The following is a 22,194-nucleotide window of genomic DNA, read 5'->3' as shown; positions in this document are numbered from 1 at the left end:
ATTATCCTGCTCGCACCTCCTTCTGTCAGAGCACCCCCCTCCCAGCCCAGCACCATCCCCCTCAGCCTACCCTCCTCTCAGAAGGCAGGAAGAAAAAAAAAAGACAGAGTAGGAACCTGAGGGAACGAGGGGAGAAATAAAAAGGAGTAAATCTGCATCTGCTCGCCCATTATCAAGCCCTGTGCCTTCCAGCGAATTAATCAGCTCGGCTCTTCACCCAGCCGAAGACGAGGGGCTGAGGCAGAGGCCATGAAGCATTCACACAACAACACTTAGGGCTAATGATTTCCCTGTCTGCCAGGGCAGCCATCGCGATCCGACCCTATGAGGCAAAAAAGAAGAAGGGAAAAAAAAAAAAAAAAATCAATCTCTCATTCATGAATTATTGAGATGTTTGCCTTCAGCTGCTAAAATATACAAGAGGGGGAGTCAAGCCCCTTCATCTCTCTCCTCTCTCTTTATCTCTTTCTTGGCCTTCTTTTGTCCCCCCCACCCACCCAGTTCTCTGGAGAAGTGCCCTCCCAAGAACCATTACTAACACTTCTTTAGGAAAAACAAAACAGTTGGGAAAGCATACGGCACTTACACGTAATAACTGTTGTGAAAATGTGTAATTTAATGGTTGGATACTGGATACTACTGGATTGTGACACACTGTGGAGTTGGTTGTGTGGGCCAGGAAGAGATCGGGCGTGGGGCGTTCATGGATGGATTTTTGGCCTTTATTTTCTTACATTCACAGTGAAGTGTGAGAAAGCAGAGACTCGCAAAGGACCATCCAGGAAAGCAACCAAGTTTTCCAAGAAGCTGAAAAAAAAAAAGAGAGAAAAAAAGAAAAAAAAAACAGAAGCATTTAACATAGAACTCACACTTTCAGGCAAGTAAGTCAGAATTAGGCTTTGCAGGATCTGGATTCAGATTCCACTTACAATCCCTATTTGCCACGAACAAGGTCCTTACCTTCAACTGTGACATTAAACTATATGAATAGGTAAATAACTCCAAGTAGCTTATAATGCAAACTCCCTTTTATGACAATGACTGACAACCATTCCACAAGTCACAACTCAAAAAACTTCACTCTTTGCTGCTCTCTTTATTGCCGATCAACCAACGTCAATAACCGCTTTTCGCGAGCAGGGTCAAAGCAAGCCGGAGCCTAACACAGGGCACAAGGGCAAAGGGGGAGGGGACACGCCCAGGACGGGACCCCACTCCGTTGCAAAGCACCCCAAGGAGGACTCAAACCCCAGACCCGCTACACAGCGCAATAAGGCTTATCCTGTGTTGGGTATCGGAGGCAGTCAGAAGAGGGAGTCTACAGAAAGGGCATCTAGATGGCGGTGGAGCCACGGATTCAGGGTAGCGCTTGCTTGACAGAGGCTGGAGTCTGATCAAACCTGGTTGGGTTGCCTGGGTGAGGATGTCTTTTGAAAATCTCCAAACACCCACTCACCCCAGGTTCCGTGACTGGTGATATGTCCAGGTCCACTGCAGGGTGTGTGATATAAAACCTATCTATTGCAGATGCTCCTCGACCTACGATGGTTCAGCTTACGATTTTTTGACTTTACGATGGTGAGCTGGCAGTAGAAATTCCGTAGAAACCAGTCTGTCACAGAGGGGTGTGTATCACATGCATTTTCAACTGATGATATTTTCGACTTTGATGGGTTTCGCGGAACGTAACCCCATCTTAAGTCGGGGACCACCCGTACTACATTAAAGTTCAGTTCAATTTTCATGTGCTTGTCCTGCTGAAGGTTTCAGAGGAAGCAAGATGTCCCGAAACTTCTTATTCCCAGCAACAGTCTTCATCTCCTTGTGGAGGGGGTCAGCAGGCATTTCCAGGCCGGCTGAGAGATAGAGCAAGCATGAGTGGCATGGACCTAGACGGGCTGGACCCTGGCAGTAGAACCTGAACTAAATTAATATTATCTATGAAACTGACCTTTCCAGGTTTTCTCCTTTCTTGACTCCCTCTTGTTTCCCTGCACTCTGTTAGACGTGACGCCAATTTGCATGTTTTGTTTGCCTGTCTGTCTTACGGTGTGTCGGCACACCATTGGTGGAGCTCATGAGCCAATGTGAGCGAGACAAGGGGAAAATGAGAATCCAGTCTATGCTGCATCAAGCACAGTGTTAACATCAGCTGGGGAAATGGGTGGTCCTCAGACGGACCGTATGGGTGAACACACTTCTGGAAGGGACTATCCTCTATAAAGTTGCATGCTAATTCTGAAATACATCAACACCAGGAAATTCAGCCGGCATGAGCATATTGACCAGTTGAGGAGCTGTGATGTCGCAGTATGACCACCACAGAATGTCAAACTTTATCTACGGACCAGGAGTGACAAGGCTGTAAGCAAGATGGACACGTCCAGGATTGATAGAAGACTGTGCAGACTAATGAGGACCCTAAGTCCTTAACAAGGTCTTCTTTGGCAAGACAGTCTTTTGCCTTACAAAAACCTCTGGTTGTCAGTAGCGCGATAGTTATGACGTTTCCAGCAAAAACCACCTGTCACTATAGAAGTGGCACTTATGAGGAAGTGCCACAGTTAGAGGAGAGAGTTAAGAAAGGAGGCGTAGGGAGCAGGACTTCATCTTTCTGATCAATGAGCTGTCATTTAGGAGGCTGGAGGAGATGGCTTTGCTAGTCAGGGCTGTGCATTGGGTGAGGACTGCGTAGAGCACCGAAGAGTTTAACTTATTCTATTTCTATCCTCTTTCCATCACATTTGAATATTTTTTTTTTTTGATTTGTGCAGTCAAAAAGGTGAGGTCTTGGCCTGAATGTTCTTCAAAACCGTCTGTCAGGTTCATATTCCTGCTGTGTGTGTTTTATATTTACTGCTTCAGTTCACTGTGGTCAACATCAACTACCCTGACCTAGATTTAAAGCCACACCTGGTTTGAAGGGCTTGTCCTCCCGTGCCCAGCGCTCAACCCATCCCTCCCCCCAACCCCTCTCTGTCCCAAGAGACCTCTGTTCTTTAACGTCCTTTCTGCACGCTGCAGGCCCTGGCATCAGTGGCAAAGGAAGTGCTCACCAGAGCAGGACCTAAATATTCAACAAAAGGTGTTCTGCGTTTAAGTAAATGCACTTCATATTCATGCAAAGTATGCTTCATGCTTGAGCAAACAAGTATGAAAAATCACATCACCGAAGCATGCTAAAAAATGTACAGTACTTTGTTTTCGTCGAGGCTCTGGAGCTGTCTGTGTTAGTGAATTCTCTGGAGTGTTGAGTTTCCAGTGTACAATACTATAGGAAAAAAAAAAAAAGAGATGAAATATGAGATGAGATACAAGGGGAGAGAGAGAGAGAGTGAGTTGGAGAGGGGAAGGAAGGGAAGGATGAGAGAGGGAAAACATCAAGTGCAAACAGGAGAAAAGGGATGGAACGACAGGGAGAGGGTGGGAAAAAAAAGTATGGATCAGCAAGAAAGCTTGAAAACTTGTGTGAAAGAGAAGGGAGAATATATGAAATAAGAATAGAGGGATAGCGGACCAGCAACTCAACCACTGCCTACTCCCCCCCCACCCCTTTCTATCTCTCTGATTCATTCTGAGGTCTGCGTTAGCCTTCATAAAATATTAATGCTGGTTGTGCTCACTGCCATAATTGCCATCTCAGTCTCTGAATAATTTATGACCCACACTGTTCACTTGGTCTCATTTACTGATAGCGCAGGTAACACCATACATGCTAGATGGCGAACGCAGTAATGGTGTGCTTTGCATTAAGCAGCAGAATTGGATTACCGAAGGAAGCCGGCCCTCCTGCACTCCCGGCCCCGTGTTCGTCGACACCATCCCATCCCCTCATTAGGAAATGCTAATTTGCATGACAACAATAAACCCATCTACTGCAAAGAGAGGTAAAAACAAACCTGCAATCTCCGAGTGGAGCGGCACCGGTCCAGAATGTTGGAGAGGTCCGCTCCTGGGAGCAAACCTACTCTTATGATCTCCAGATGCAGGTTTGTTGGGTTTGAGCCCAGCTTAACCTCCGACAGTGGCTAAAGAAGACCTGCTATAGGAGAAACACCAGTGGGAATCTGGAGGTGACCTTCACTCCATTTGAAGTCTTGTGACTTTAGGGTAATTGCGCAGACTTGTTACCGTTGAAAGGATGCAGGTTCGATTCCGCACTTGAAGGCTGCCGAAAGCCAGGTCTGCTGCATGTAAATTATTCTTAACGGAAGGTCGTCTCTACCGGTAACGGGGGACTATGATGACTTTGTAAACAGCTGAATTTTGGTGGTATGATTTTTCTAGGAATTTCAATTGACTGATTTTGCCAATTTGCTTATTCTGGGAGTCAATGGTCAGGTTAGTTCATGTGAGTTCGCTTTAAACTGAGCAGTTTTCTCCAATGTACACTTTTCACAAAGTACTTCTTCACGGTATTTTTAACTGACTTTTATTGACATTGACATTTATTTATGTAGCAGACACTTTTCTCCAAAGCGACTTCCAATGAACTTTATGTAGTGTTATCAGCCCACACACCTTATTCACCGCGGTGACTTACACTGCTAGATACACTACTTACACTGGGTCACTCATCCATAAATCAGTGGAAAACACTCTCTCTTTCACTCACACACTATGGGTGAACCTGAACAGCATGTCTTTGGACTGTGGGAGGAAACCAGAGCACCTGGGGGAAACCCACGCAGGTAAACTCCACACAGACTGAACGGAGATTGAACCCAGGTCCTCTTGTACCACCCAAGTGCTGTGAGACAACAACTTTATAACTACCTGTCTCCTTTAACTCTTCTTAAAAAGTAAATGTTACCACATCCAGTAAAATCAGAAAGTGTAATATTCCATACAACACTGCAAAATCACTGTTTTGTACATTGATACATTGCAGTTAATCTATACACTCTATGAGTCTGAGAGTTTTTTACTGTTGTAAAGGAGCTTGTCAGGCTCTAAGGGTCAGATGAGTGGCACAGCTTCCCACCTGACTCCGCAGTACCATGAATCTCCAGATATGAAGTTATGTCACTTTTCATCCCAGAGTGTCATGTGTGCTCGCTCTCTCACCGAGTGTTCAGTGTTGCATGGCATGTGATTGTGCAGAGACGTTCGCGCACACTTGCATTCGCACCGACAGTCATTGGCCGGATTGGCTGCGCATCTGTCGAAGGAAATGGCAGTTCACGTGGAGGACTTAATGAGGCTGAATATGATGCTAAGGTGTAATGCATTGCGTTAAGCCAAGAATACAAAGATGCTTCACACTCCGTTGCCGCCACTGAGACAGCTGGGCGTGGGGGTGCTTGGTTGGGTGGATGAGTGGCAGGGGGAGAGGAGAGCAGGAGGTTAGACATCATGGATGTAAAGAGGCGATTAACAGTGTTCAATTGATGTTGTCGCTGAGCCCCCAGTCCTGTCTGCACGTGGTGTCGGGAGCGACCAGCGGCTCAGTATTAAAGAGCTGCATGCCAGACTTCTCACAGCGCTGGGACTGTGACTAAGAGGCTGACCTTGTGATTAACTCTTGAAATCAAAGTCCTTCACAAGCACCTCATTTAGACTTGGTTTCCTTAAGGCCTCAGAACGGTAAGTCATACCTCAAAGTCACCGTCTCAGTTTCGCAAACGGTGACTTCATCGAGTCATATAGGTTTGGAAGAACACCTCTGCAGTCTGAGCACAGAGGATGTTCTGCTGAGATGCTTGTCAAACTCAGCCTCGGCAGCTCCATCAGCACGTCTTGTTAGCACAAGGTAGAGTACAAGACCCATCCTGAACACAGAGTGGGAAGTTTTGCGGAGTGCAATGTCTTGTCATATGAAATCGCTGTTGGACCAGCCAAATTCGCACTCATTCGTTTATTTTTGAGTAGCGCTCTTTTGAGCATGATTGCCGCTGAGTGCTTAATGTGGGAGGCACAGTGAGTAGGGCTGCTGTCTCACATTGCCTGGGTGGTGCGAGAGGACATGGGTTTGATCCTGACTTCGTCTGTGTGGAGTTCACCTGTTGTCTGCGTGGGTTTCCTCCAGGTGCTCTGGTTTCCTCCCACAGTCTAAAGACATGCTGTTCAGGTTCTCCAGTAGTGTGTGAGTGACCCAGAGAGTGTGTTCCACTGATGTATGGATGTGTGACCCATTGTAAGGTGTGCATCTAGCAGTGTAAGTCACCATGGTGAATAAGGTGTGTGGGCTGATAACGCTACATAGAGTTCAGTAGAAGCTGTTTTAGAGAAAAGCGTCTGCTCAATAAATGTAATGTATGATGCTGCAAAAACATACATGAAACAGAAGATCTACCTGCCTTTTTGTTCTCCATTGACCGCTATCCAAGAGACAAGGGTTTAAGTTGTGTAGAGCCCATAGGGATTCTGTCTGGCCTGTTGTCTATAGCAAGTCATGGAGAACAAAAGGCCCAAAGCTGGGGTGATGGGACATACCGCCGTGTTGCGCTACAGTGGCACGTGGACATCGCGGGGGTCACAAGGAGACCATGATGCCTCTTTTGGAAAGCGATTAAAGAGTTTGCTCCACTGAACACCGGCAATTTACATGAAGGAAAGTGCTGTTAATTAAGTGGGGATTTCCTCGGTCTCTGGTGGACAAGGGTAACGAGTCTCGCGACGTGGTGCACCGCGGCCGAACGGCAGCACGCTGCTGTGGTAACAGGCGGCAAAGGCCTATAAGGGGGTGGTAGGGAGGAGGTGGTGAAGCTGCGAGGACAATCCTCTGCCCTCTTTTCACTGGAGCAACCAAGAGAGGAGATGAAAGTAATCAAGAGAGACTCAGTCAGGATAATTAATAGCCAGAAATCAGAATGAACAAACCATAACATTGCGATTCTTTTTGGAGTATAAAATGGAAAGACTAATTTTTTTTCAAGAGCAAACTATTTGCACTTCACAGCTCTGACTTTCTTTTCTATTAGACATTGTAAGACTCTTTTACACACAATGTCTACAACAGCTTGTCCCGGTGAACCGGAGCCTGAACCGGCAACGCAGGGCGCAAGGCTGAGGGGGTAGGGGACACACCCAGGACGGGCCGCCAGTCCACTGCAAGGCACCCCAAGCAGGACTCGAACCCCAGACCCACCACAGAGCAGGCCCTAGCTATACCTGCTATGCCACCGCCCCCCGAGACTCTTCTAGCATTCTTAAATTTTATTAATTTATATGAAAATACTCCAAAGAACACACATTTTCAGAACCGCTTGTCCCATACGGGGTCACGGGGAACCGGAGCCTACCCAGCAACACAGGGCGGAAGGCCAGAGGGGGAGGGGACACACCCAGGACGGGCCGCCAGTCCACTGCAAGGCACCCCAAGCAGGACTCGAACCCCAGACCCACCACAGAGCAGGCCCTAGCTATACCTGCTATGCCACCGCCCCCCGAGACTCTTCTAGCATTCTTAAATTTTATTAATTTATATGAAAATACTCCAAAGAACACACATTTTCAGAACCGCTTGTCCCATACGGGGTCACGGGGAACCGGAGCCTACCCGGCAACACAGGGCGGAAGGCCAGAGGGGGAGGGGACACACCCAGGACGGGACGCCAGTCCACTGCAAGGCACCCCAAGCAGGACTCGAACCCCAGACCCACCACAGAGCAGGCCCTAGCTATACCTGCTATGCCACCGCCCCCCGAGACTCTTCTAGCATTCTTAAATTTTATTAATTTATATGAAAATACTCCAAAGAACACACATTTTCAGAACCGCTTGTCCCATACGGGGTCACGGGGAACCGGAGCCTACCCGGCAACACAGGGCGGAAGGCCAGAGGGGGAGGGGACACACCCAGGACGGGACGCCAGTCCACTGCAAGGCACCCCAAGCGGGACTCGAACCCCAGACCCACCACAGAGCAGGCCCTAGCTGTACCTGCTATGCCACCGCACCCCCCGAGACTCTTCTAGCATTCTTAAATTTTATTAATTTATATGAAAATACTCCAAAGAACTTGGGTGTAAAGGAAAACCTCCCTCGGTTGTCTCTTTTCAGAGACGGGACTTGATATAGGAGTATGATACATCATGCATCATTCTGTAAAAAGTTGCGGCACGTCACTTTATACTTGGTGTCATCTTACTCTGATTAGATAGATCCTATCAGTGTGCCCGCACACAGACACACACACACACTCACACACACACACACACACACACACACACACACACACACACACACACACACACACACACACACACACACACGTGGAGTGCATTGGCAGTCAGAGGCCATTAGCATTAAGAGGAGTAGAAGGGAGTCCTGGATAGAACAGGCAGTGTCCATACCTGTGTTCCTCTAGTTGGGATCAGATCCACTTGGGCTCTGACACAGCCCCACTGTACAGCCATGGCAGGATTTTATCACATACTTTGGAACCCCACCCCCACCAGCAACCCCCAGGGTAGCACTGGCTGTGTAAACTCTGGCTGCAGGGCAGGAACACCAATACCACTAACTGCAAGACTCTGCCAGCACAATAATGCAGTATTTGAGGATGATTGATAGGGAGTACAGACCTGTCCTTGTTCTGATCATATTTAAATCAGCAAAAATGGCCTTTTGAGCGCCAGAAAATTTTCCAGCAGAAATCTGTGTTTTACTGGGATCAGAGCCTCTTAGAAGGTGCTGGACACAGGAGGCACTTTTTAACATTTCTTCAAAAGTTAAATCTAGTTCAGTCATTTTCCTTCTCTTAAAGAAATAAATCAGGAGATTATTTGAGACTTTTCTCCAAAGCAGTTTATGATGTTAAGATACTTATTTACAGCTGGGTAATTTTACTAGAGCAATTTACATTAAGCACTTTTCTCAAGGGTACTACAGCCAGAGGTGGGACTCAAACCTTCAATCTTTGGATCCAAACACAGCAGCTCTAACTATTATGCCACTGGCCATCGCAATGTGATGGTGATATTGATATGATGTCTCGATATCATATCAACTGTGATCTGTTTGAGTGCTAAATTCACTTAAAATTTGCTCCATTCTTCAGCAGGGATACATGGCTTGTCTGAGCTTTGTGTCTTCATTAGGCCTGTGGAATTTGGAAGAAGACGGTGTGAATATGATGAAGGAAGGTGCCCACTTGACAACCTCAATGATGTACCCATATTGGTACCCTGTGGTTGTGTTGGATATGGATGGAAGTTAAGCTTCTTGGTCTCGAGTCATGGAGATATAGTTGTTGGCGATGCTGAAGGTTGTTCTCTGCGGCTTCATGGTGATGTTGGTTGGGATGGATCCTTGTGTACAGGCGTCGTAATATACGCTTGGCGTGTAACATCTTGTCCTGGGTATCTTGAATGAATGAATTTGTTTGACGGGATTGTGATGCCCATCTCCCTCTGACACAGGGACTATTCTGGGAAGGTTAGCCTGTGTCTCTTGCTCCCACTTTGCCAGACTTTTGTCCATGTTACCTGCTGCAGTTTCTGCAATCCTACTCGTGCTCCACTTCAGTGGGTCTCCAATCCAGCAAATAACGCAGAGCAGGGACAATTGTGGCTTTACATCTTTGCGTGACCGAAATGTGTGTATATGTGGACACTGATGGCCCTAAGTGATAAGTCTTGTTAAAATATTGCAGGCTTTCAGAGCAAATCACTTTTGGGTGAATGAGTGCCCCGTCATGCCCTTCGTCAACTTGAAACTGATGATCTTGCTCTTCGTTTTCACCAGAGAACCTGTTTCTGTGTGAGAGGGTGACTGTTTTTTTTGAAAATGTTGTTTACAGTTTGGATTTAATTGTAGTAATACTCAGGAGTAGTTGAGGGACCAGCCTTACCAAGAGCACTATGTATTTTGATTGTAGATTTTACCTTAGGCCAAGGAAATTCCTAGTTCTGCCCCTGATGCACAGGTTACATTTGACCAAGCTACTTCTGCACTGAATCCCATTTTCCCTTAACCTTTCCAGGTTCTTCCTGAAGTTCTTCTTGAAGTGTAACCAGAACTGCCTGAAGAATGCGGGGAATCCACGAGACATGCGTCGCTTCCAGGTGAGGAACCCTTCTCCCGTCTCCTTTCTCAACATGAGGAGAGCTCGGTTAAGTCCTCCACATCTTATGGTCAGACTTAGTAAGATGTAAAGTATTACACCCACAATTAGTCTTTACTCCTCCACAAAGATTGCGTTCAGCTGAACTGATGGACTAAGTTAGGATAGAAGTACATTCCCAATAATACTGAACTGTAAGGGCAATAAAGCCTTGTATCCCTACTGTCCTCCCCCATTTCTTCTTCTCTTTACTGAGTCCACAGTGCTCCACTTTTTCCTGCATCTGTCTTTTCCATTTCTCCACTCACACACACATTCTCTGAACTGCTTGTCCCATACGGAGTCGCGAGGAGCCAAAGCCTAACCCAGCAACACAGGGCATAAGGCTGGAGGGGGAGGGGACACACCCAGGATGGGACGCCAGCCCATCACAAGGCATCACAAGGCACCCCAAGCAGGATTCGAACCCCAGACCCACCAGAGAGCAGGACAAGGTCCAACCCACTGTGCCACCATGCCCCCCTTTTTGGCATCTTATATTTGTTATTTGTCCATAGTTTAGTACAGGTGGTCCCCGATTTACAATGGTTCCACTTACGATTTTTTCAGCTTTCCGATGGTGAGCTGGCGATAGACATTCAATAGAAACTGTACTTCGAATTTTGAATTTTGATTTTTTTTCCTGGCAAGCGATATGCAGAGCGATACTCTCTCGCGATTCTGGGCAGCGGCAGCGATCCGCATCTCCCAGTCTGTCAGGCAGAGGTGTGTATTCAGTGTATTAAATGCATTTTCGACTAACGATATTTTCGACTTATGATGGGTTTCGCAGAACGTAACCCCATCGTAAATTGGGACCACCTGTAATCCATGCATATTCCTACACGTTTTATTCACGACATCAGTCATGTGGTGGTCAAGGCCCTTCTTTGCCTCTTCCCATTCAACACTGCTCTCTAAGGTCTATACACGTCACTTGCTAGAAAGGGGACTAGACGTGGCACATAGATTTGGGGGAACTGGCACTTTTTTGCTGGAGTCCAGACACATCTGGACAGCCAGCTTGCACTACTGTGGTCTCCTCTATTTTTCTTCACTCCTCCTTTTGATCATTGGCACTCAGTGTTGCATTACTCTTCCATCCTACCCAAGAGAACCTTTCCTTTTTGCACTGTTACAGTGCGTGTAGTGAAGCAGCCATATCCTGTGGGATATAAGCATAAGTCCAAATGTTGGACCAAGTAGTCCTTCCTGTCAGTCCAAGCAGCAGGAAGGAATTATGCAAAAACAGTTGTCTTCTTTTTCATATTACCATTTAAAATAGTGAGTGAGAGAGCGAGAAAAAGAGAACAAGCAAAGCGGAAGCGAGGAGAAGAAGCGATCCTGTCCCTTGGAGATGGGGACGTGTTGTTTGCCAAATCTCCTTCAAGTACCTCTTCTCTTGAGAGGCTGTAGACTCTTGGAACTATGGCGCAATTTGATGAAGAGGCTCTCTAGACACCGGGGGGGAGTATTATAGCACTAGTCTGAACACCCTCTCTAATCTTGCTCACGCCTGAATAAAAGAACATCTTTTAACTACTCTACGAATGCATGAAAGCTACATTTTTTAGTACTGAACATTTTTTCAAAATTTTTAAGGTTCCGAAAGAACAAATAATTGCAATTTCTAATAACCGAGTTCAGAGAAAACAGTTATTAAGCATTCCGTATACAGGTGGTCCCCGGTTCACGATAGTTCGACTTACGATTTTTTCGACTTTACGATGGTGAGCTGGCGATAGACATTCAGTAGAAACCATACTTCGAATTTTTATTTTTTCCTGGGCAAGCAATATGCGGAGCGATACTCTCTCGATGCTGTGCAGCGGCATCGATCCACATCTCCCAGTCTGTCATGCTGAGGTGTGTATTAGGTGTATTAAATGCATTTTTGACTTACGATATTTTCGACTTACGATGGGTTTCGCGGAACATAATTCCATTGTAAATCGGGGACCATCTGTGTACTAATTAATGAAAGAGTCTAGAATGTGTGGCATTATTTTCAGTTACTTTCAATAGCACCAGGTGATGGTTCGAATGACCGCATAACGTTGAAAATGTATTAAAGGAGAATGCCTACCAAAAAAAGTTTTTTTAAATGTGTTTTCTTTTTTTCTGGCCACAGTTTACAACCATGCTGCTTCTGTTGTCTTTTATCTGTGTAGATGTACATGCTGTTTATCCTGATGAAGTTTTATAGCCAAAAGCACTCCTGCCTCTCACCGGCTCTCTGATGTCCCCTTGTTCTTCAGGTGGTTGTCTCCACGACAGTGAGTGTGGATGGTCATGTTCTCGCCGTGTCAGACAACATGTTTGTGCACAACAACTCCAAACATGGCCGGAGGGCCCGCAGGCTCGACCCCTCTGAAGGCACACCATCTTTTCTAGAGCATGGTAGTCATTCTTCTTCCTAATTTACCCGAGTATCTATCTGCTTGTTTGTCTGTCTGTCTTTCTGTCTGCATTGAATGAATCAAATTGTCTAGAAGGTGACTTTTGACAGCTGTGTTTCTTCTGGTAGAGCAGAGGCCCGAGCCTTGCTCCACGTACACTTGTGTTGAACAAGTTACGCAAGAGAAAGATGACTAAGTCTCTATCTGGAAGGCTCTCAAAGAGGATGCCACTTTGAATAGCTTGGTGTGTAAGAAAATGCTGCAAGGCAAAAGGTGCCTCAATTTGTCTCCATCTCACTTTCTATAGCATTGAGAGGTGGTTATTGCTAAAGTGATAGAGTTGTGAAGTCATCATCTTGCTCATAGCAGCTTGTGTCTGTCTAATGGTTTAATATGCCTGTATACTGGTGTCCTGTCCAAAGTGTCCCCTGGCTTACCTAGAGTCCTGTATTTCCAGGTTTGGCTTCAGATAACCTCAACCTTGACTTGCACAATTGTTGACTGGTATCTAGAACACATATTGGTAGAGTTGCAAAGCTACTGTGTTTCTCATTCCAGTAGTTCCATGAGTATGTATTGATTAGTCTCTGATTGGATATTGAGTAGACATTGAAGAAGCTTTGGCTTGGTGTTTTCAATGTGCTGATTAGTTGTTTCTCAGACACTGATTTGACAATGACAACATCTTAAGTGGGTGTTGAGTGGGCAGTTAAAAAAAAAAGTGACTAGTTTTTGAAGGGCGCTGATGAGGTATTGACTACATTTGGACTTGATGCAGACTGGGTGTTGACAAGGTGTTCACCAATTTATTACCAGGCTCTGAGTGGATCTTGACTATGTGTTGAATGAACACTAAACAGGAGTTGGGAGGCTATCGACTGGTGTCTGACTGCGGCGGGGTCTTTATAGTGAATGATTCAGAGAGGAGGGACAGCAAGGAACTTAACCTAATTAATTGGATAAACTGTCTTTCCCTCCAAGTCAGGAAGTAAGGCAGTGGTGCTGTCTCTGTGAATTAGAGGTTTTTATTTAATGTCCGAAAGAGTGAGGGTTCTAGGATTTTGTAGTGCCAGGATTTAACTTGGATCATCGCAAAGATGCTGAGCTTCCTGCTTTGGTTCTTTCTTGCATTAAATATTCTATTTAAGAGCAAAAGTTATTTACTGGCTGGAATGATTACCATGCATGTTAAAGTAATGTACATTGGCATTCAAGCCTCTTGTAAGGAATACATTTGGGTTGGTTGATGGTTTGTGATTCTACTTGACCGAGGCTCCTGAATACACGGTAACTAAAGGCGTTTTGTTGTTCCATCATTAAAAATGCTAGAATTGTTTTGTCTCATAGCACTTTATTGGTTTTTAACAATTTTAGGTTGTCTTTTATGATATGTTTTGACATAATGAAGATGGGCATGTAAATGTTGTCCAAATGTAACCTGGTAAAGTATGACTGTTTTTCAGAAGCCTTGTTCACAGCTGTAGTCCATGGATTGTGTTGCCCTCAGTAATAGGTTCTTGAGCAAATGAACTTTCTTCTCCTCGTGCAGCAATGAGATTTTTTGGCTCTTAAAGGATAAAAGCCATGTATTTCCCCTGTGGCTTGTTGACTTTGAATCTACGTATGCTTCAGGAAGGCAGAGCGGCTTAATCTAGTATACATATTTCCTTAGAGGAAAGGTTTTATGACCCACCCTGATATCCAAATTGACCAAAGATGTTCCCAGGTTAGTGCTTTGTTGCAAGTTTTTAATACTTTTTAAAGACATGCGCAGGTCATTTGAAAACTGATTTCTGCAGTTAGACGAATCCAATCAGTTTCTCATTTTGTTTTCTGGGTCTTAAAGGATTGTATAGTATTGCTTTCATCTCTGCTGTTTTACTCAGCTTGTCTCTTGGGGTGATGAGGCACTGTTTTGCCTGGTTGTATTTTGGGAAGAGATCTGAAAAGGAACAAAGACTGCAATCCAAAGCAGAGGAAAAAACCTATAGTCCTTCTGCATGACAAAGCATGGAAAAGGTGTTTTTTTTTTTTTTTGTATCTTGTGCTCCATACACTGTCTCCCTCTGAGAAGTATGTTCAGATCCAGAGAAAAAGAGATCCAAAGAGAGAGTAGAGTTTCTCATTCAGCGAACCTTCTACCTTCAGTGTGTGCTGGTTTGAAGCTCCTGGAGATGTGCACAGTGCCCCCGCCTCTCCCAAGGAGATACTTGAGGGAGCAATACTGAGGACCCAGATCTCCAGAGTACAGGGGCTGGCGTTGGGCAGAAGTCATTCAGGTTGGCGGGGGGAGGTGACCTAAGGCCGCCAAGTCTTCCGCACATCTGCGCCGGCAAAGGGGGCAGAGCGCCAGGGCACATGCGTCAGCCTGGGGAACAGATGGTGCAGAGAGAGGCACCAAAGCTTAATCCCATCAGATGGACTCGCGGCACACCATCTGGTTAATCCACGAGCAATTTCAACGCCTGCAAAAGAAAAAAGTCAACTTAGGGCAAGATTGATGTCACAGATTGCTGTAATGCTTTTGTTCATCTTTTCTTGCTTCCCATGCTGGCCAATTGCATCACAGTTTATCCTCACAGTCACTAAAGACCCAGATGAACAAATGAGCAGTGTAGGATGGGAAAAGGAATTTTAATTCATGTTCGGGTAAACTGGATTGTTTATATTTGATAAATTGAAGCATGTCTGACACAAATACAGATGTAAAAGAAAGAAGATTACATTTGTAATTTGGCAGTTGTTCTTTCAGAAATCTTGTCTATCAAAAGTCTCTATGCTTAAGGGATATTAAGCTTCATTTAGAAGGTAAAATTAAAAATACAAAAGCAAAGCGCTTTCTATTCATCCAGTTGTATGAGAATGAATTCTCCGTGACATTTACATGAACCTTTAAATCTGTGCTGTAAATTTGAATTATACAGATTAAATGTTGTTTAATTTCATCCTAAACCAACTTTTGATAAGAAGCGCAGGAAATTAACACAATTTCAACATGTAACTCAATCAGTCGTTGGGTTCTGAGTAAAACTGATGAATGGAAATAAATCTGAGGTGCTGTTGAGATGTTTGTCAGACTCGAAACATCAGGTTGCAGCTCAGCTTTTAAAAGCCGGAATGCGGACAGTCGTTTTGTTTTACACATCCTCTTTCGACTGGGAGAACTTTCATCTTTCAACAGCACCTTTGCATTGATATAACAATGTTAAAATGCATAAATGAATCAGCTGTATAAATTTACGTGTATTTATTCAGCAGATGCTTTTCTCCAAAGCGACTTCCAACGAACTCTATGTAGTGTTATCAGTCCACACACCTTATTCACCGCGGTGACTTACACTGCTTGATACACTACTTACACTAGATCACTCATCCATACATCAGTGGAACACACTGTCTTTGTCACTCACACACTATAGGCGAACCTGAATTGCTGGGATTGCAGATGCAAAGGAAGTGGTTTTCAACAAGAAGTGCACTTCTAGAAATATGCCATGTGTCAATGTTTGAGGAGCCCTCTGTACTCCTGCATGTGCTGCACCCCCCAACGCTTGTGTGTACCAGTGACCTCTGAACCCCTCCTGCCTTAGCCACACTTCTGACGACATCTGTGTGTCCCGTTGTCTATGCTGAAAGTGCCGAGGCCCTTGATGCCACTTCTCCCCCAGGAACAAGAACCAACCAAATAACTGTTTCAGTCCATCTATTGCTCATAGAGGTTTCACGAATAATTTTTTTCCTTACCTTTAATCAAAACTTGAAGCTAATTGGAACTCCAGTAATTAGCCTGCAGAATGCCTTTGGAAAGACGCCATCAGAATCGAGGGCTAAAGTTCAACACCCAAAACGAAATTTAAACCAATTAACGGGCTGGATTTATAGCGTCTCGGCGTATCTCGGCTATTCCCCCAGGCGCGTGGCCTTTGATCGCCTCCTGTGCGGATTCGGGATGGTCCGCCCTCAGAGAGGGAGACATGGCTGACATTTACACGCCTCTCGTAAAACAATCATCCGTGTGTGACCCTCCTACAGACAGGACAGGGTCATGTTTAATGAAGGTGTCCGTGTGCGCCTGCCTGTGTGGGTGTGTGTGTTTAATCAGTCCAATTAGAATTCCCATCCAGCCACTGCCACAAGGACACTGGGTTTTTACAGTGAAATGATCTTTGCCATAACATGAGAGGAGTGTTGTGATTTTTCAGTGTCGCCATCATTCTTCAATGTCCCCGACAAAATTGAAAGCCAGCGATAACTATGTATTTTGTACTGAAACATCCAAAACGACTATGACTACGTGTCCCTACAGACGGAAGACTAAAGCATTTTTGTACGAGAAAAATACAACAAATTTTGGCTAAGTGCAGAAAATATACGTAAAGTCTGGAATGCTGAAATATTGTCTTTCGGATTATGTGCAGAAACTTGATGAGTTGGAGACACATTTGCATAATATACAAACTGCGTGACATCTGGGGATTACAGAAGTAATTTATAAAATCCTGCTTTTTCATGGACCTCCGGATGAACGTGTTTGATGGGTAGAACAGCCCCTTTGTCATCCTGCCACACCTTTGACTGTCCGCTCCGAGCCACATGTTGATGCAGACAAGCAGGACTAACCGCACGGCTCTTTCTCCATCCCTCTTCTATGTCTGGAAGCAGCTGCACCCTGCATCAAAGCCATCAGCCCCAGCGAGGGCTGGACCACAGGGGGTGCCACTGTCATCATCATTGGGGACAACTTCTTCGATGGGCTCCAGGTCATCTTTGGCACCATGCTGGTCTGGAGCGAGGTCAGTGCTCCCCGGCGTCTCTTTAACTGAGCATGCCCGGATTTACTGCTGTAAAAGTTTAGTTAACCATTTATGTAATAAATAATCGATTTGTGCATTTTTTTAGCCAGCCCTCATCTATATATGTGTGTATGAAGGACTTTCACAAAAGGACATATTCATGAATTTCACATAAGTCCAAATGTTGCTTGTGAATATGAGTGCATTTCAGGAATTTTCTCCAGACGGGGATGGTTTTTCATTGGTGAATGAACAGTAATGCAAACTTTGTCAATTTTAAACCGCTTACACTGTCAACTAATCGTACTGCTGAGATTTCATCCATTGTCCAGAGCACAGCTAGATTACAGGTGGTCCCCGATTTACGATGGGGTTACGTTCTGCGAAACCCATCATAAGTCGAAAATATCGTAAGTCGAAAATGCATTTAATACACCGAATACACACCTCTGCGTGACAGAGTGGGAGATGCGGATCGCTGCCGCTGCCCAGCGTTGGGAGAGTATCGCACTGCATATCGCTTGGCCGGGAAAAAAAATCTAAATTCAAAATTCAAAGTACAGTTTCTACCGAATGTCTATCGCCAGCTCACCATCGTAAAAGTCGAAAAAACCGTAAGTCAGGGACCGTCTGTGTGTCCGATTCATGTGTTCAACATTCTCCTGTAATCCAGTATGAAAACCCCACTTCGTCTCGCACAACCCAGTAGAGTGTTTCTTGAGAGGTAGAAGGAGAGGACGGTAGGATATAGAAGGACAACTAAGTGTTCAACAAGTGAGGGATTAAAGGCACTTGGAGTGCTCCTCTCCTGGTTCCCTTCAGCAGACTAGACCACAGGTAGAAGGTTCCCGCCAGCCTTGGGTTCGAGAGCACGGAAGCTTGCTTGAAGGAAAGCCAAAAAAGCCCTGGAACAGATCGAACGGGTCAACCGCACCATCAGCGTATCTAATGAAAGCAGCCTATTTAATATACTTTAATATAATATGTTCGGTTCTATTCATGAGCCTTCGTTGGTCAGACAAACACTTCGCATTACCAAAGAACTTCATCAGAATATTGTATATATTGAAAATGTCACATTGACACAGAAACATTAATTACTTGTAAAGAATGAAACCTTTGTAGAGCCCCATTGCTTTTTGAACAGGATCAGAAGAATTTATTAAAAATAGAGCTGTGTTGGTGGAAATTTTTAATTGTGCACTCTGTGCAGTTTCGTTGCATCATTACAGAAGCTGGAGGAGCCTCTAACTTTGTCACGCTGTTTCATTTAACGGTTTAAAACGCACCGAGCTCCCAGTCCTGACCCATCAGGACCTCGTCTGGTTTTGGAACCAGAGCCGTGGTTCGGCTGCAGACCTACACGTTCGCACGCATTCGTTCTTTGTGAGCCGCTGACATGGTGCCATGCAGTCTGCCATGAGCTCTGGACAGTCTGCACTGTGGAAACCGGCACGGTTTAGGGGGTCTTCTGCGAGCGTCCTGCCCACCCCGTCATAGTCGTCCGCCGTGTTTATTTTTGTTGGCACAGGATGAGCGTTATATGCATGGGACTCACTTCCGATTTTGCCGTCCTGCCTGCACGCGCGTCTTGGACTGTACGTGAAATACAAATAATAACGTTTAATTCCGAAGCGCTGGGAAAATCGTGTCACCGAAGCACCGCATCTGAAAGCGATTTACTCTTACTCTGCCCTCAAGGCTGTTCCTGTGGGCAGTTTGACCTTTGACATCACCCCCACTGCCAATCCCTCTGTCTTTCCAGAGGTCTGATTGCAAGATCAATATTTCTAGCGGCAGGCAAGAGCAAGACGGGCGCAGCCGTGCAACCCTCCAGCCGCTGGCCCTATCAGCTAGAGGCATTCGTCTGGTGGGGGGAGCGGGGGCAGACCCCCCCCCCCCGTCATTTTTCTTTTCACACAACATTAGGTGAAAACAATTCACAAGGGGGGTGAACCCTAAAGGGGGGCAAAGTTTATTTCCTCTTTCCTCGCCAGTCAAGCTTCAGGCTAATGAGCTGATCCAACTGTAATCAGCCTTTACTTTGCGAACGAGATCCAGTACTTTGAAATAATCATCGCCGTGTGTTTATTTTCCTTGTAAATTAGATATCAAACCGCTGCGGTACGATGGCCAGACGTAGCGTGGTCGTGCACAAGGCCGACATTGTGTTTTTCCTTCATTTACGCAATTATTTGTTTAACTTTATTTGTACGGTGATTAGGGATGTATTTAACATTAATTAGAGGTATATTTATTATGTCGTACCGGTTTCGGAAAAACCGTTTTAGATCCGTGGGATTACTATGCGTAAGGGCTCAAAAGGACTCAGAAGTGTTCTAATTGCCCCTCGTGGGGAAAATGCGTTCAAGGGTTTCTCGTGTGCAGCTTTCGGTTCCTTAGCGCAGAAGTTTATTCAAGAAAGGGTCCGCGGCCGCCGAGGCCGGAGATTTTGAGTGACACTCCAATGCAGTGAGCGGAGAGCGATTAGAAGCCTGATCCACCCACAAGCTTCCCCGAGAGGAAGTCTCCAGGTCCCAGAGCCTGTTTATAATTATCCATCAGCCCCTAGCCTTCACAGTGGGGCCACAAGGGTCGAGTCCATGAGCCCTGTGTTTTCTCCACCACGTTGTCTCTTATTCTTTCTCCTATCGTTTTCTTTTACACTGCAGTTTTATTTTTTTTCCTTTCAGTCCAGGACACATTCACCAGCTAATGGCAGAAACGTCTCTTCCAGTCATGACCTGTTTTGTATTTACTTCTCACCCTTCGTCCTGATACGAGATTGTTAGGTGCAGTGATTCAACCTTCAGCTGCTACTCAATGGTGTTGAATTGTCCACAGCACCGTTTTTCTTTCAGAGGAGCAGAGTGAAAACTCCAGGTCGTTCACAAGTAGGCCGATAAGCAATTAGATCTATAAACAAGATGGTTTAAGGTGTGTGAAATCAGTGTGTTGACCCAGCGAGCTGAACCCCTGGTTGGTATTGATGCCAAGTGTTTGTTTACACTGGTGGAGAGTGGCTCTTAGGGAGAACCAGGGGAAGAGGGGCTTTCTGACTGATGGATCAACACACAAGCAGTGTCTATTCGGAGAACTTCGCTGGAAGAGCCGCTGCCACCACCTCTGCCGGCTTCTGCCTCAACACTTTTAGCGTGAAACAGCATAGTTAGTGTTCCCCACTTAAATCGGGTTTAGGATTTTGGCCGCTCCTGTTACCGCTTGCCTTCCCTTCCGCTGGTGCTTGGAGCTAAAGTTCCGATTTGTGTCCCCTCCTCCCCACCCAGCTCATCACACCCCATGCCATCAGGGTGCAGACCCCGCCCCGACACATCCCGGGTGTGGTGGAGGTCACCCTCTCCTACAAGTCCAAGCAGTTCTGTAAAGGCACGCCTGGCAGGTTCATCTACACAGGTGAGACCACACTGATTCCTCTGTTTGTTCCACTTTTCCATGTTTCCTTCTGCAGTGTTTTCGCCAACTGTGGTCTTAACTGCTCAATGGAAGTAATTTTTTGGGAAATCAGTTCTTAACATTTGGGGTATAAATCCAGCACAAAGTAAAACATGTCTTGTGAAACCCACTCGATTGAGAATCTCTTGAACCGCTCGCCACCAGCTGTCGTGGACGAGACTGGGAGACAGAGGGATCGGTGGACCCAGTCGCGGGGACTCTTAATTAAGAACGCCAAAAGGGCAAACCGGAATCGTAGACGTGGGGCAGGCGAGGGGCAGGCGAGGGTCGATCGTTGTTCCGGTGACAAAAGAGGAGCCAAGGTTGATTTAGCGAAGCCGAGGTCTGGAACCGAACGTGTGCAGCCGGGGGATCGGGAACGAAGGGGCGAAGAGGATCGAGAGGGACGGTGAAGGTATCCGTACGCTGTGTGGGCGCGTAGTCGAAGCGGTGGTTCCGAAGAGGTCCCGCAACCCGGTGAGTCGACGTGGTGCTTGTACGCCCTGCTGCTTTGATTCGGTGAAGGTGTCGTCACTTGAGCTGATGGCGCGGGCGTGACGCCGGCTGCGGTGTAAGGTACATAATATCGCTTAACACCGAAAAGGACGGTCTTGATGTCAGTGCAAAAATGTAGACCAGTTTCTTAAAGGCCCTGTGGAATACAGATAGATTCCTATCGTGGAATTCGGCTTCTTTCCTCCGAGCAGAGGTTAACCTCAATTGCTGCACTTCTGCCAGCTGCAACATCCTGTATGAAACGCAGATAACGGTAATATATTGTTTACGTCTGCCGAAGCAACATTTCATCCGATACACCCCCGTGAGGTGGGTAGCCTTCCGGAAGCCCGAACGGAGCGCCTGCAATGGTGCGAGTGCACGGTGTGTGACATGAACGCGAGCCAACTGCCATCTTCATCGATGGTGCCCTGCGATAACACAGAACGTGCATTTGGAGTAAATACTGGTTCATGATGAGGCCGGCATTTACTTAATTACGGTAGATGGAGGGTTGTTACGACTAATGCCCGTAAAATGGTTACAATTAAATAGGGAAAGCATTCTGTATTTACTGGCCTCCGTCTTGAAACCATTTAAAAACCATGTGCACCCTTCGAAACGCAAGCGAATTTGCTTGCAGACCAACGCACGTGTTGGGACGCGCGAACACCGCGCGCAAACACACGAAGCCTCGTAGTAACGCGCTAACTGAAGCCCGGTAACTGCATCCCAGAGAGCAGCGAAACGCATCCCGTGAGCCAGTCGAACAGCGGCGGGGGGTCTCATCCTCCTTCGTTTCGCACGCTCGTTTCACCTAATTGAAAATGATACGAGCAGCGCTGGAAGAGAAATTTGTTTGCAATATGTTCACTTCAACATAATGACCATTGGCGGAGGCCCCTCGCCAGGCGAGAGAAATCCCGCACCAATTTGAGAAGCACAGTAATGAGGTTTGCTTTTTTCCGACTAATTCTACTGTAATTTTTTTTTCTAAGGGAATGAA

At 46.0% G+C, this 22,194-nt stretch overlaps 1 protein-coding gene across 3 annotated transcripts in view; it reads left to right on the top strand.

Moving 5' to 3' along the window:
* Positions 1-22,194, top strand: part of LOC108934303 (transcription factor COE1-A-like) — a 132,979-nt gene that overhangs the window by 78,787 nt on the left and 31,998 nt on the right. For 2 of the 3 annotated variants that reach the window (XM_018751898.2, XM_018751900.2), the window contains exons 7-10: positions 9,929-10,010; positions 12,307-12,448; positions 17,107-17,240; positions 20,528-20,654. In XM_018751898.2, the coding sequence (XP_018607414.1) occupies positions 9,929-10,010; positions 12,307-12,448; positions 17,107-17,240; positions 20,528-20,654 (485 nt within the window). The remainder of the gene's footprint in view (positions 1-9,928; positions 10,011-12,306; positions 12,449-17,106; positions 17,241-20,527; positions 20,655-22,194) is intronic. The other variant, XM_018751899.1, reaches the window with a different exon arrangement.

This window comes from Scleropages formosus, chromosome 4 (assembly GCF_900964775.1).
Source record: "Scleropages formosus chromosome 4, fSclFor1.1, whole genome shotgun sequence".
In the NCBI taxonomy this organism is placed as follows: Eukaryota; Metazoa; Chordata; class Actinopteri; order Osteoglossiformes; family Osteoglossidae; genus Scleropages; species Scleropages formosus.
This window is presented reverse-complemented; position numbering and strand designations above follow the sequence as displayed.